The following is a 15,029-nucleotide window of genomic DNA, read 5'->3' as shown; positions in this document are numbered from 1 at the left end:
ATTGGTTTAGGAACTCAGTAAAAAATTGGCAATATAGGTTTCTCAGGGCAATGCCACAACTGATAAACATACCTAGTAGGCAAAACCACTAAAAAGCTTTGTAGTAGAAATAGTGCTACACCTTAAGACAGTAGAGAAGAAAGACTTCCTTGACACATAGAACCTACACCTACCTACTGCTCTGGAGTCACTTAAGAAAAATCAGACAATCTTAGAGAGCATATTTCTGAACCACCACAGAAAAGCTAACTGGTAACTCTAGAAGCAAGAGAACTTCCACGATTTCTTATGAACTGGTGATCTGAAAATAATATCCCATTGTCCTGGTTTCAGCTGGTATAGTTATTTTGTCTTCAGTGTTTTGAATTTAATGTTAGAATAATGTTGATAACACACTGATGCTTCAGTTAGGGTAAGCACTGCTTAGCAGCAACTCAAGGACTTTCCAGTTTCCCATGCTCTGCCAGCGAGCAGGGGCACAAGAAGCCGGGACAGAGCAGAGCCAGGGCAGCTGACCCAAACCAGCCAAAGAGATACTGTATACCATAGGGCATCGTGCTCAGTATATAAATTGGGGGGTACTGTCCAGGGCCAGCTTATCACTCACTGTTCGGGACCTGGCTGGGCACCAGTCAGCAGGCAGTGAGCAATTGCATCGCACATCACTTGTTTTTTCCCTTCTCTTTGGATTTTACTCCTCTTCCCCTTCTCCCTCCTTTTCCATATTATTATCATTTATTTTGTTTCAATTATTAAATTGTTCTTATCTCAGTCCCCAAGTGTTACCTTTTTCCTGATTCTCCTCTGCATCCTGCTGGGGGCAGGGGCATGCAGTAAGCCAGCAGCTATATGGTAGTTGCCAACTGGGGTTAAACCACAACACCCATGTACATTCTTTATGTCTAACATAGGTGAGTTCATGTTGCTGCTTCTTCAAATGGGACCCTCTGGTGGTTGTAACCCTGCACCTTATTTTCATGAAACTCTCAAGAAATTGTTTCAAACACCTCTGTAACTAAGTTACAAGAAAGCTAAAGGGGGCAGCCAAAAAACACCGTCTTTAAAGTTTTCCAAGGAAGAAAATTACCCTTAACAATCTAAGGCTAGGCTCTGAAGGATCTCACTGAATGAAATCCATGAATCCCAGCCACATTTAATTCTAGGATCAGCTAAAGGCCTTCTAGAATCAGCTAGATGCCTCAGACTGTCGACATAATGTGTCTTCTGATCAGCAGAAGCCGCATCAGCTGAAGAAAAATTAAAGTTAAATTTAGTTTAGTTTAAACAAATTAGTTAAAACAAACAGAACAAGCACCAGTTAGGTGACCATTCTTCAAACCAGAGCATCCTCAGAAAAGTTCAGGTATGTCTTTCAGTTTGTATGAGATCTGATAGTTCTTATGAATGGAACTACCACTACCTGATGCAGGGGTGACACAGGTAATGCACTGTTGGCAAGGCCTCAAGGACAAGAGTCCAAGCACTGTTAGCCTGATGAAGAGAGACATGTTAGAACTTGTAGGGCATAAGCCCTGGGAACAAAGGAACAAGTTAACAGCAGGCTCTTGAGATGACAACTGGATGGACAAAGAGGGACATACAGCAGGACAAGGGAACTTTGTTATTCATGAAAATCAAGTAGGAAAAAAACCTCCTAATCTTAGAATAGAGATTGTTGCTAAGATAAAATAGACTAATCAGTACCTATTGTTTAAATGATGTGTCTTAGAAGATAACCAATTGGTGTAGTTCACACTTAAGATTTAACCAATCAGTGTGTAACATGTAGAAGGTAGAAACTTATATAAATGTAAAAGAATCACTAATAAATCGACATCTTGCTTGCATCAAACAGCACTTATCCACACATTGTTTAACAACTGATCTCAGTCAAAAGAAGCTACAGTTAAAGTTCATCTAAGGGTCCATACATTTTCAGTGTCTAAGCGAAAAATCGCTGAGTCCACAGACATCACCATTTTATGGGTTTCTTCTGTTCACCTTTGGTCAAGAGTATACATTCTGAGAACATATTCTGAGACATCAAAACATAATTTTTCTGCAATGATACCTTCATACCTGTTGACGACTACTGAGATCCAGTTGTTTCCAAAACTGAAAATCTAAACACAGGTCCCGCCAGTATTTACAGACTAATGATGCTGAAAGGCAACGCTCATTCAGGGATAAACTGGAAAATATCTGTAAAGAAAGGAAGAAAAATATTGTTTGTCAGATACTTTAGAAACAGAAATATTTTACTACTAAACTGTCTTGTAAAAGACAGGAAAGCATTAGCATGTCTTGCAATACACAGCTCTAGAACTTGCCCCTGACTCAATTAGTCAAGGGCAGTAACGAAAACATCTACACCTCACAAGAGCTGACAATATTAGTAAGTCACAGTAGCACAACCAACAGCAGTATGTATCCTACTTAAGCACTCATTCCTTGGACCAAGTTTCAAATATGTCTCTGAGATGGCATACCTAAACCATTACAAATATTAGCTTAATGCTATTCACAAGCTATTTAAAAGGTGTTTTCATTCCTCTTCTGATTCAGGTAGGAAAACTTTTCCTTCTATTACTTAACTGAATTGTAAGGAAGAGACACAAAGGTACTAATACATCAGTCTTGTGGGAAGGGGGCATGGGATGGTGGAGCAGATCAGCACAGCAAAACAGTGTCATACATGGAAACCAGACACAGAATTAGCATTTTATATCCCAAGGTTTTGAGCACTATAGTGACATGGGGAATTAGACTCTGTAACTCAAAAGTTATAAAGTAGGTATGTTTATTGCGCGCAGATGCACAGGGGATCGCTCCTCCACAAGCGTGCATGCCCAAAGTGACGAACCATCTCACATTTATACAATAGAACAAATGAATATTCAATTAACGCCTATACATATTCGTTACCTAAACCCGCTTACTCTGCTTCGTATGTTAATTAGCTTATCAGTCCTTTGCCTGGAATGTGGTGGTCTTGCAGGTTTGTAGGTGATTCATGTCCTTGTGACCATCTGATCTTCTCCAGCAAGAAGCCTTAGCACTCCCTCCCTCCAGATAACATTGGAATGTCTCTCATCCTTTTCTCATCCTTTTTATAAATAGCCCCTTTGTCAGAGGAAGAAGGGTCGGCATCTCCTCAAAGCTGTGTGGCTATGTGACCAGACACCACACCTATGACCAGTCACCATACCCACATTCCTTGAGCAGACATATACAATCACAATCGATGTCCATTGTCCCCATTTCACACTATTTCTCCTTATCAATAGCAGCCTGCAAAAAAGAATAAACTGCACTTTCATGGCAGGCTAGTAAATCGTTGCTACATTTATTACAGTCAGCCCTTCCTCGGAAGTGATGTTGTTTATTAATAAATATAAAAAGAAGGTCTATCAAGAGTTACATATGAAGGTATCCTGTAACCACAAATGAACTTTAATCCACATATTATCCTAACATGAGACAATGGAGTCACAGCATTAAGATACCTACACAGGAATACAGAGTGCAAAACATGAAACAGTCCTCCCACTCAACTAATGAGGGCATCAAGTACCAAGAGAATCACAACAGCCAATCTTCAGGCATTGTGCTCAGGAAAATCTGAAAATACTGGGAGAGCGTCTATGGGAAAGCACTGAGGTCTAGAAAATGTAAAAACATTCAAAGAAAAGACTAGGACTGTTTAACCAAGGAAAAGGGACGGCAAAGGCAGTAAACAAACTAGAGAGAACACCACTCATCTTTGTGGTGGGCAGGACAGTCTCAAAAATTGTTAGTCTAAGGATAATGAAGCATTGTAATAAAATACCTGGTAACCCACAGTTTCCACCAGTGGGTGGTCTTCAGAACAGACTAGACAATCAAGTGTCAGCAATAACAACCATTACCGTCCCCCTGTTCTAGGAGATGGCTTAGCTTAGCAGTTTTGAGTATGTATATCCAGATAAGATCCCTTGGAGAAGGGAAGTTAGTTGACTATTCCTCAAGGATCTGCGAAATAATCAAACTCACCACCCTCTGTAAACGCTTACAATATTTATTGCTCTCATCTTCTTCTAGCTGCGAAAAAACTCAAAATTTCTTATGTAAGACTCCTTGCAATGCTGAAGGACTGCGCATGAACCCTGTTTTCCTGCAGGTCTTTGCCTGACCACTACCAAGAGTCAACGGGTGGTTCTTATTAGGGAATCAGTTGAACACCGGCAGACAGAAGTGTGGATGAAACAATCAAAGCCTGCTTCCCCCCTGCAGTTCTTCATACTGGTGAATACATGCACAGAGCAAGGACGTGGCTGTGGTGTGTACCCAAAAAACACCATCACTCCCTGTCAAGCAGGGAAAAAGCACCAAACAGTAAGTAGTAATTTGACATCTGACATTCCTACTGAAAAGGGTAATTCTAAGCATAGAAAAAGATGATTCTCTGCAATTCTGTTATTAGAAGTAGGAAATTTTAGTTCCTACTACCAGTATGAAACAGGAGACCAAACCTTTTAACAGTTACAAAAACCTCGGAAGAGAACAACGCAATACTAACCAAGTTATGCTTAGACAGGCATCAGACTGATGCCAGTTAATGCTAAGGAGGGATGTCAAGACTGGCATTATAAAATACTTTAATCTTTGCTACAGAGGGAAATAAATATGCTCATTTGTGGAAATACCACCTTCACTTTGAGAAACAAAAGATATAAGTTCTTAAAACAAGAACATGGCAAACATTGAATAGGGAAGACTGCTGCTAATCCAGCTGCCACTGTCAATATGAAAGACCTTAAAGAATTTTTGTTCCAACTACCATCCTACCAAGCCTCTGTCTCCTGACTAGGTCAGAAAAAAAAAAATCACAGTGCAATTATAACATTTATATCCAGTCTTTTCAGGTGTAAGTTTATTAAAAATAAATACCAGCATTCAGAAGCCAGAAGACAAAACCAAAGGCCTAGCTCTGGTCTATCAAACCCACTTCATATTGCTCAGAAAATCTTAAAGCAAGTGCTAGTAGCACAGTGATAGCAACACTGTATTTAATATTATCAAAATCAAACAGGTAAGTTATTACGGGAACAAAAGCAAACGTGAGTTATTACAGCAAGGGAAGAATGAGAAAAATAAGTAAAAAACGCTGAGTAAAGATGCAAGAAAAGGAGCCAGTAGTGCCTCAAATAATAATAATGTATTTATGAAAACCTTAAGTTAAATAAATACACACATGCTTATCTTCCCCACATAGTGCATTAGCTCTAAGCTAAAACTGACAGGGTCTCTGCTGCAGAGCAGCGTATGTTCACACTTCATAAAAATAAACACAGCAAATAGAGAAAGAAGAAATCAAAAAAGAACCTTCTGTTTTGAAGCAAGTTCAAGCACACCTCGAACACACCTGGTAAGGACATCCCCCTTGTGTTAAAAAAATAATAAATAAATAAAAATCCCAACTCCTCACATAACCTCAGAGACAGGAAACCACCGTTGCCAAGACTTGAATGTTCTCACACTGCGTCATTTTCCAAGTCTCTTACCTAAATTCCTCTCGCATCAAATTAATCTTATTATTTCTTTTTATTTGACAAAGGACAATAACATAGTCATGGAATCATAAAGAGTGCACCTCAGCCTTCTTTCATAATAGAAGCGGCATTCAGTTTGAACAGAATCTTCCAACTACCATCACAGACCATGTTTCCATGACCTCTAGCTCTCCTTTGATGCCTCTCTGATTTGCCTGTGGGTTTTTTTAAGGAGACCCCAGTGCCCACAACCTAATGCAGTACCCTACCAGAGGCTTTAAAAGCACCGAGGAAAGCAGAGAACTTCCTTTCCACAGTTCTTGTTAATACAGCCCAAAAGGAAATCTGAAGCGCTTCAATAGGAATTGTAAATTCACTCAGTCTGCAGTCCACTTTATACCAGTTAACTTTTTTGATTAAACAGCAGCACTGCAAAGAGGTAACTGGTAAAACATGAAGATTTATTTCTGTTTTCCAGAAATAAATAGCGGTGAAATTGCACTAGGCATAGATTTGTAATATATAGCACAAAAATTTTGGAAACTTAAGTGATATACAGCACAAGATTTTGTAATCTTCCACACTGCATGCTTACAAGCAGCTCCCTGTTTTTTTTTTTCATTCACACGTCTGGGTCACAGTCAAGTTGACCATCTATATAATTCCTTAGATCTTCTCCTCAGATTTTAAAGGTTATGGATTTAGTCAAAGTTAGTCACCCTCATCTACAAAGATTAACGATGAAATTCTGTCCACTGTAAAACACTTTCCTGATACGTGTTTCAGTGACCAAATGAAAAGCAAAACAACCTGTAAGATTGATCTGTGGAACCACAGTTCTTTTATCCCCCAAAACTGAGACCTCTTTCCCAGCCAGGGGAACAGGATCAACTGCCACACTGCACTATGAACTTCCCGACTCAGTAGGGCCCCTCCAATGATCTGCAGGCCAAGTTCAGTCTGACAAACTCTTCCATCCAGCCCAGTATCCTTCACTCAGGGGAGACTTAACAACAGAACAGCACCTAAGCAGCCTGTGGCAGCCAACTTTAAGTGGCCACCTATTACTTAGCAGTTCCTGTAATGTTTCTTTTTGTTGCCTCCAGCCCACATACAGACACAGGTGACAGCTGCTCCTACACTAGCACCACTTCATCAGGAGGTCACAGAGGTGGGACTCAAGGGAAGGAAACAAAAAACCTGCACAGGATCTGGCTCCTGAGACTTTCAAGGATGGAATCTCTTGTCCTTGTAGTAAGGTTTATGTCTCTGCTACCTACTCTGAAAAGTTTAGTAAAATCTTTGTGTATATTTGCTCCCACCCACTCATAATAAAATGGCACCTTTGGAGAAAGGATTACATTTGGGATATTTTCTGTATCAAAACCCAGCATATGAATGCCTTTAGGCACCCGTATAATACAGTTAAAAAGATGCCTGGTCAGAAATCATGAGTTAAAAGACCCATAAAAGATCAGGATGCTATGGAAGCAGCAAAAAACCAAACCCCCCAAAACCCCCCAACCAACCAACCTAATCCATAAGTCTAGCTAAGGACTGGAGGGCAAATGGGGGTGGTGTGGTGTGATGTAAAAAAAACCCAAAAAAACAAAAAACAAACAAACAACCCAAAACTAAAAAAAAAAAAAAAAACCAACAAACCAACAAACCAACCCACAACAGGTGAGTATGTTGGTTCCAGCTGCTGGAACTAAGGGCAGGCTTTTTCAAAAACACTGCAGAAGGAGCTGGACTACAGCGAGACTAATGAGGCAAAACCATTGGGACAGGTGGGGAACATCAAAAAAACCCAGCCTGGAATGTACAGATACAAATGAAGTACTGTATCAGTATAAAATAGAAGGCCATATGGAAAAAACACATTTAAACTAGTTCACAGGTGTGATGGGCATGACAAACCTTAGATGTTGAAAGAACTGGTTTATGGCAGAGTTATATACTGATATTTTTGAAAAAGTGAAACCAAGTACTAAAGTAATCATGGAAAAGTACCCATATCATTGATCAGAAGAAGCATTTATGCCATACTAACCAAGTCAGTCCACTTTCAAAACCTACAACAGAATATGGAAAAAAAAAATTACCTTACAGGAATAGTAGCAAATGGATGGATTGTGTTTTAGAAGAACTACAAGACAAAGTTTCAGTTCTGCAATCACAGAAGAGATTAATGCAGATATGATAGTTCATGAATTTTAGATTGGAATAGTGCATCTGTGAAACATGATGTAGCTTTATTAACACAGTCATGCATACCTAAAAAAAACCACCACCAAACCACTGAAAACCTGACGGAATTAATTTTATGTGCAAGACAGACAAGTAGATTACTATTTAACAGAAGAGTGAAGGAGGTACTTTCTACGCGGGGGTTGTACAATTAGCAGTATACTAAGCACAACAGGACAAATCACCTGTCTCATGCTCCTCCGTTATCACACCCCACTTTAAGTTTTGCCATCTGTCTCTGGAGTAAACTGCTGTAATGCTGAAACCCTATTCCCCAGAATTTAAAGACGCAGTTGCATGTAACTATGGAAAACATCACAGGCTTCAGTTCCAGCCAGATACCTTTATAGCTAAGGTTTAGCTGAAGTCAGTGTACTAACTAGATTAACTGTAGCTTAAAAATGGAAAGTGGTTCTCAAAAGAGAACGGTATTAAAGGAACCAAAAGACAGCAAAAGCGACAGGAAACAAAGCAAGACTGTTCTTTGGAAACATGGAGTAAGAGGTTATAAACGCATGTACTTCGAAAAGGCTACAAATACTCGGGCTGAAGGTGAAACCGGTAAAGCCAAAATTGACCCAAAATAGAAATACTTTTTTTTTTTTTTCTTTTTCCAATCAACACTGAGAACTTGTCTCTGCAGTTCTGACCTAGACAGAAGCACTAAATGCAGCAACAGTCCCCCTTGCCCCCACCGCCCACCAGTGGCATGGTTAAGAAGCCACCTGCGAAGGGCTGGTCACCAAGCTAAGAGGTGCGAGCCACACCACTTACAGGGCATCTTCTGCCTTAGCTGTGTCTTCACCTCGGGTCAATGACTCGTTTACAACAGCAAGCCAAAACTAAGGGGGGCAAAAACGACCCAAGACACCAAAACACCCCCACAGCCCCGATTACCACCGCCCCGACGCCGGGCGGGCTCGGCACCCCGCGGCCCGACGCCGCGCTGCCCCCGGCCCAGCGGCCGCCGCAGGGGGTGGTGTGGGAGGCGGCGACGGGCTGCCGCGGGCTGGGGCGGGGCCGCTCTTCAGGGCAGCGCCCGCCGCCTCCCCCCGGCTCCCGTGCCCCACCGAGCCCGCCCATGTACGCCGGCGGCCTCCGCGGGGGCTGGTCCAGGCCCAGCCCCGGGCCTCCGCGCAGCCCTCCCTCCCCCGCCACGGGGAACAGGCCCGCCCACGCCCCCCGCCCCGACCCACCTTAAGGAGGATAGAGGGCGGCAGCTGGTTGATGTCCGGGGCCGGCGGCGGCAGCGGCTCTCGGCAACAGTCGCAGGGGGGCTCCAGCGGCAGCTCGCAGCCCGCCTCGCCGCCCCTCTCCTTCTCTTTCTCGCCTTCCTCCGGCGCGGGGGGCGGCGGCGGCGGCGAGGCAGGCTGCCCCCCGCCGCCGCTGTCCCCGGCGGCGCCGCGGCCCGGCGCGCTCCCACCGCCTGCCGCGCAGCTGTCGGCGGCGGGCAGGGCACAGAGCTGCGGCTCCCCCGGGCACTGGCAAGCGGCTGCCTCGGACTCCGCCGCGGCTCCGCAGCGCGGTTGCTTGCAGGGTGGAGAGGCGGGCAGGCCGGCCCCCTTGCGCTTGCACACCATCTCGGAGGCGACCTCGACGGGCAACCTGGCCTGCCCCAGGAGGCCCCGCACCGGCGAGGGCAGCAGGCCCGAGAGGAAGAGGCGCTGGCAGCGGCCCCGCGGCTCCCAGGCGGCGGGCGGAAGGCGGAGAAGGCGGCGGGCGGCGCGCTGCTCGGCGGCGGCGAGGGCGGCGTAGGGCGGCGGTGGCAGCAGCGGGTCCCCGGAGGGCAGGGGCTGCTCCTGGGCGGGCGGGCTGGCGCTGTGCACGATGAAGCAGAGCATGCAGGGCCCGCGCAGGAAGCAGCTCCGGCTGCGCGGCGACACCTTCCCCCCCCGGCGGCAGCGGCGGTCCCGGCTCAGGCTGCTTGCCTCCCTGGAGAGCAGGTGGCCCATATAGGAGGGCAGCAGAAGCGCAAGGGCCCGTGCGGTGTCACCTGCGGGAGGCGGCGGTGGGCGCTGTCATGCTGCTGGCGGGGGCGGAAGGTGGCGGGGGACGGGACGGGACAGCACGGGACACGGCAGGACGCGGCGGCGCGGCTGGTTCCGGGACGCGGCGCCGGGAGGGAGAAGCTTCCGCTACCGCCGCCCTGACCTCCCCCGGGGGAGGCGAGGGGGCGGCGCTCCGCGGCCTGGTGGCCGCCCGCCGGTACTGCCGCCAGCGGCCGGGCCGGGAGCCGCGACTGCGGCGGCAGAGGCGGCCCCGGCGGCCTCCCCTCGGAGCGGCGGCAGGCAGGCGCGGCGTCGCCGGTGAGGATTACGCCGGCTGGCGCAGGCCGCCGCCCCGTCTGCGCTAGCGGCCTTTGTGGGCCAGAGGGGCTGTGTACGCGTGGTGCTTGGGCTCACCGTATGTTACAGATGTATAGAGTGCGTGTGCGAGCATATAGTGTATATCTGCACGTGTCATTATATATATAATACGTAGCTGCACAGTTTTGAACACCCGAAATAAGCGTTATTTTGGCCACAGTTTGTAGGGAAAGGTGACGGGGCTCCTGTTTGCCGCTGTCAGATGGCACACATGCACAGGGCTGGGTGTTGGCAATGGCAGGCTAACACGAATTCAACTCGGAGGCCACCAGCATTTCTCCCATTTTTTTCTGTCAATGCCACCCTCTGGCCAACCCGCTCCAGCAGATACCTGGTTTCTGCTGGTTGAAGACATTGTCCAGCCAGAAACGGGGCCCGCGTGGGGCCTCTGTCCCTGTATGCCCTGCTCCTGGGGATGCTCGCTGCAGGTGCCCAGGATGTATAAATTCGCAAGTGTGGCCCATAATGTTTTAATTAAGGTTCTTCTCAATGCCTAGCAAAATTCGTTTGCATGTTTCAGTACTCAGTTCTAAATTATTGATGTAAATTGACTTAAATACAGAGGTCTAGATACACGTGGAATTTTTTCTTTAGTAAAAGGTGTTTGGAGAGGGAGAAAGCAAGTTATAGTTACAGTATATATGGTGCAATACTACTATTAAATAACAAAGGGCACCAGAAGAAATGCACACTGTTATATACTGTGAAGCCTTTTGCCCAGGAACAAGTTATGTTAGGATTAAAATAGCTGTGATGCTATTATTTTTTGTTTGTTACCTGTATTATTAGTCTTCAGCAGCTCAGTAAAAACGTTTGCTATGAAAAAAAAACTTAACATACTGTTGGATAGAAGTAGAATAATAGAATATTTTGTCTGAATTTATAACTCACTGAGATCCATCAATAGAAACTGCAGAAAAATTTGGCAAGGTCTTTTTCTCCCTCAGATTTTAAAAATACGTTTCAATAAGAGCAAACAGAGACAGCATTTAAAGATGAAAGTCAAGCCTTCACATCGAACAACATTCAGAATAAATGCTTGCAATGTCAAATATTCAAAATAAATCTCATCTTTAAATCTGTCTGTGCAGCTTCTGAATAGTCATTGTGGCATGGTCTTACTTACATCAGCACATGCTAGTACTTCCTGCAGAAATGCTGGCAAGGGAGCCTGACATCTGTGTGTCACTTTCATGTCTAATACTCTGATATATATTGCCCGTTATTTTAAGATATACACACACCACATATACATGGACCTCACATATGGAATTCTTCCCATTCCCCTAGTATTTATCTTGACATGATCAATCTCTTCTGCCTCCTTTTGACTTGTACAGAACATAGACAAGGACACATCTCACCTAATCTTCTCTTTCTGAAGCAATTTCAGATCATTTTCCTATCTAATTCTTGTTATTTTTCTTGTGAAAACTAAAGCTTAATCCTTGAATTTGGTCTCTGGGACATTGTGGGGGGGGGTGGTGGGTGCTATGGGGATTGCAGAATGGAAGAAAGAAAGATAAGACAATAAACGGTCAGTTTTCGTATGCTACTCATTCCTTTAGTGCTCTGTTATTTAGATGGTAACAATATATTGACCCTAAAGATAACAGCAGAGCTGTTCCACCTGCAGTTTTATTGGCAGATATTAGAACTGTAAATATCTGCAGAACAACTTCTGCTGGTTTGGTGTAAAGTATGTGATTTGTCTGCTCCAGCATGAGGTAAGAGAAAGTAGTTTTAGCTGTCCACTGAGCAGGGGTGAGAAACTGAGGCAATAATCATAATAATGACAAAATAATCTTAGCTCAAGGTTTATATTTTTGCAAACAGGGAAGGACTTGTGGGTGATGAGATGGTCAGAGGCTGTCTTGGGCATAGTGATCTTGAAATGATAGTTTTCAGTTTTTGGAGAAGTAAGGAGAGGGGTGAGCAGAACCACTACTTTGGCCTTCTGGAGGGCAGGCTTTGGCCTCTTTACGGGCCTCATTGACAATCCCTTGGGAGACGGTACTGAAGGGCAAGGGAGTCCAGGAAGGTTGGACATTCCTCAAGAAGGAAATCTTAAAGGCACGAGAGCAGGCCATCCCCATGTGCTGAAACACAATCCTGCAGGGAAGAAGACTGGCCTGGGCGAACTCTTCCTGAAGAGAGCACTCTCTGAAAAGAGCTTTTACTGAAACTCATGGAAAAAAAGAGAATTTACCACCTTTGAAAGAAGGGGCAGGCCACTTGGGAGGACAAGGACGTTGTGAGGTTATGCAGAGAAAAAATTAGAAGGACCAAAATCCAGCTAGAACTTTTACCTGACTACTGCCATAAAAGACGATAAAAAAATGTTTCTATAAATACCTTAGCAACAAAAGGAGGGCTAAGGAGAACCTCCATTCTTTATCGGATGCTGGGGGAGACATAGTGGCAAAGGATGAGCAAAAGGCTGAGGTACTTGATGCTTTCAGTAAGACCAGTTGTTATCAGGCTACCCAGCCCTCTGAGCTGGAGGGCAGAGACAGGGAGCGGAATGAAGCCTCCATAATCCAAGGGCGGTTAGTGACCTGCTACACAATGCTTACACCCACAAGTTTATGGGGCCAGATGGGATCCACCCAAGGGTACTGAGGGAGCTGGTGGAGGTGCTCACTAAGCCACTTTTAACCATTTATCAGCAGTTCTGGCTAACCAGGGAGATCCCAGTTGACTGGAGGTTAGCCAGTGTGACACCCACCTGTAGGTATAGAGGGCAGGAAGGAGGATCTGGGGAACTACAGGCCTGTCAGCCTGACTTCAGTGCCAGGAAAGGGCACGGAGCAGATCATCCTGCATGCCATCAAGTGGCACATACAGGATAACTGGGGGATCAGGCCTGGCCAGCATGGGGTTATGAAGGCAGGTCCTGCTTGACTAACCTGATCTCTTCCTGCAACAAGATGACTTTAGTAAAGCCTTTTACACCATCTCCCACAGCATTCTCCTGGATAAACTGGCTGCTCATGGCTTGGATGGGTGTACTCTACATGGGGTTAAAAGCTGGCTGGATGGCCAGGCCCAGTGAGTGGTAGTAAATGGAGTTACATCTAGGTGGTGGCTTGTCCCAGCGGTGTTCCCCAGGGCTCAGTACTTGGGCCAGTTCTGTTTAACACCTTTATCAATGACCTGAATGAGGTGATTGAGTGCACCCTCAGTGAGTTTGCAGATGACACCAAGTTGGGGGGTCATGTTGATCTGCCTGAGGGGAGGAGGCTCTGCAGAGGGACCTGGGCAGGCTGGAGCGATGGGCCCAGGCCAGTTGTATGAGGTTCAGCAGGGCTCAGTGCCGGGTCCTGCCCGTGGGTCACACCAGCCCCACGCAGCGCTACAGGCTGGGGCAGAGCGGCTGGAAAGGGCCTGGTGGGAAAGGGCCTGGGGGTGCTGGGTGACGGCCGGCTGGGCGGGAGCCAGCAGTGTGCCCAGGGGGCCCAGGCGGCCAGCAGCACCCTGGCCTGTATCAGAAACAGTGTGGCCAGCAGGACAGTGATTGTCCCCCCGTACTTGGCACTGGTGAGGCCGCACCTCAAATCCTGTGTTCAGGTTTGGGCCCCTCACTTCAGGAGGGACATTGTGGTGCTGGAGCGTGTCCAGAGACAGGCAGCGGGGCTGGGGAAGGGTCTGGAGCACAGGTCTTGTGAGAAGTGGCTGAGGGAACTGGGGCTGTTTAGTCTGGAGAAAAGGCTCAGGCAAGACCTAATTGCTGTCTACAGCTGCCTGAAAGGATGTTGTAGCCAGGTGTGTGTCAGTCTGTTCTCCCAAGTAACAATTGATAGGATAAGAAGAAACAGCCTCAAGTTGTGCCAGGGAAGGTTTAGATTGGATATTAGGAAAAATTTCTTTGTCAGAAGGGTTGTCAAGCATTGGAACAGGCTGTCCAGGGAGGTGGTTGAGCAAGCATCCGTGGAGGTATTTATTTAAAGGGCATGTAGATGTAGTGCTTAGGGTCATGGTTTAGTAGTGTTAGGTTAACAGTTAGACTTGATGATCTTAAGGGTCTTTTTGAATCAAAATTATTGGATGATGCTATGATTCTATGTTACGTCAGTTATGAATGCTGTTTAGAAGCTGTGACTGTGTTCATAGCTCGTTCATAGACATTGTAAATCTGAGCTTATCTGTGAAAGTTGTTAACTGGTTGTGCTCCATTTCTAGTAGAATTGTACCAGAAAATCCTTTCTGCTATTCTACTCAAATGTTTTCCAGTTATAAGTAAGGAAAGAGTATTTCCCACTCTCCTGCCCCACTTTCCTTCTTCCTCTTGATGTGGCCATGATGTGAAACAAAGTGTAGATCAAGCACAGAAAATTAGAGAATTTCATAATGAATTCATAAAAGGATGTTTGCATGATGATTCATTTGAGTTCTCTGAAAAAATGCAGCACAGTATAAATATGTCAGGTAAAATGTATGAGATATGTTATTAACTAGATGCTGTATTTGAATAGGCAAGGGTGCATGCTTGAATATGTATGCTAATTTCCCAATGTATGGATAATCTATTTGAAAATTCAAAGCAAATATATGATGTTCATCTCAGCTGAGGATGATGAACTACTTCGGAGACTATTAATCACAAAGATGGTTTTCTTACTCAACCTTCTGAGGACTTTGAATAGAAGTTGTGGGGGGGGCTTTCTTGGTTTTCTTAAAAGCTTTTCCATCTCCCAAGCTCTCTGTCTGAAAGCCAGATAGAACAAGCAGAACTTGTAGGAGATTGAAAGAACTTTGAGGGTATGGCAATATTCAAACCAGGGACACATTATCCCATCCAAAATAACTAGTTGTTCAATTTGTCTGAAATCCATCAATAGTAGATGTGTTACACTTGAATTTTTCCAGGTTACTTCAGCTA

General features: G+C 45.4%; 1 protein-coding gene across 4 annotated transcripts in view; it reads right to left on the bottom strand.

The window, feature by feature from the left end:
- Positions 1-11,268, bottom strand: part of FBXL17 (F-box and leucine rich repeat protein 17) — a 281,652-nt gene extending 270,384 nt beyond the window's left edge. Inside the window, exons 1-2 of one of the 4 annotated variants that reach the window (XR_008819355.1) lie at positions 8,978-11,267; positions 2,080-2,202 (exon numbers count right to left, since the gene is read on the bottom strand). Coding sequence is in view for 3 of the 4 variants with exons in the window: in XM_056323976.1 (XP_056179951.1) it covers positions 2,080-2,202; positions 8,978-9,733 (879 nt within the window). In the remaining variant the exon portion in view is untranslated. Of the gene's footprint in view, positions 1-2,079; positions 2,203-8,977 lie in introns of all 4 variants that reach the window. The other 3 variants (XM_056323976.1, XM_056323975.1, XM_056323974.1) reach the window with 3 other exon arrangements.
- Positions 11,269-15,029: the final 3,761 nt, after the last annotated feature.

The sequence above is a fragment of the Falco biarmicus genome, chromosome Z (assembly GCF_023638135.1).
Source record: "Falco biarmicus isolate bFalBia1 chromosome Z, bFalBia1.pri, whole genome shotgun sequence".
NCBI lineage: Eukaryota > Metazoa > Chordata > Aves > Falconiformes > Falconidae > Falco > Falco biarmicus.
The sequence above is the reverse complement of the archived record's forward strand: the minus strand, read 5'-3'. Positions and strand labels throughout refer to the sequence as shown.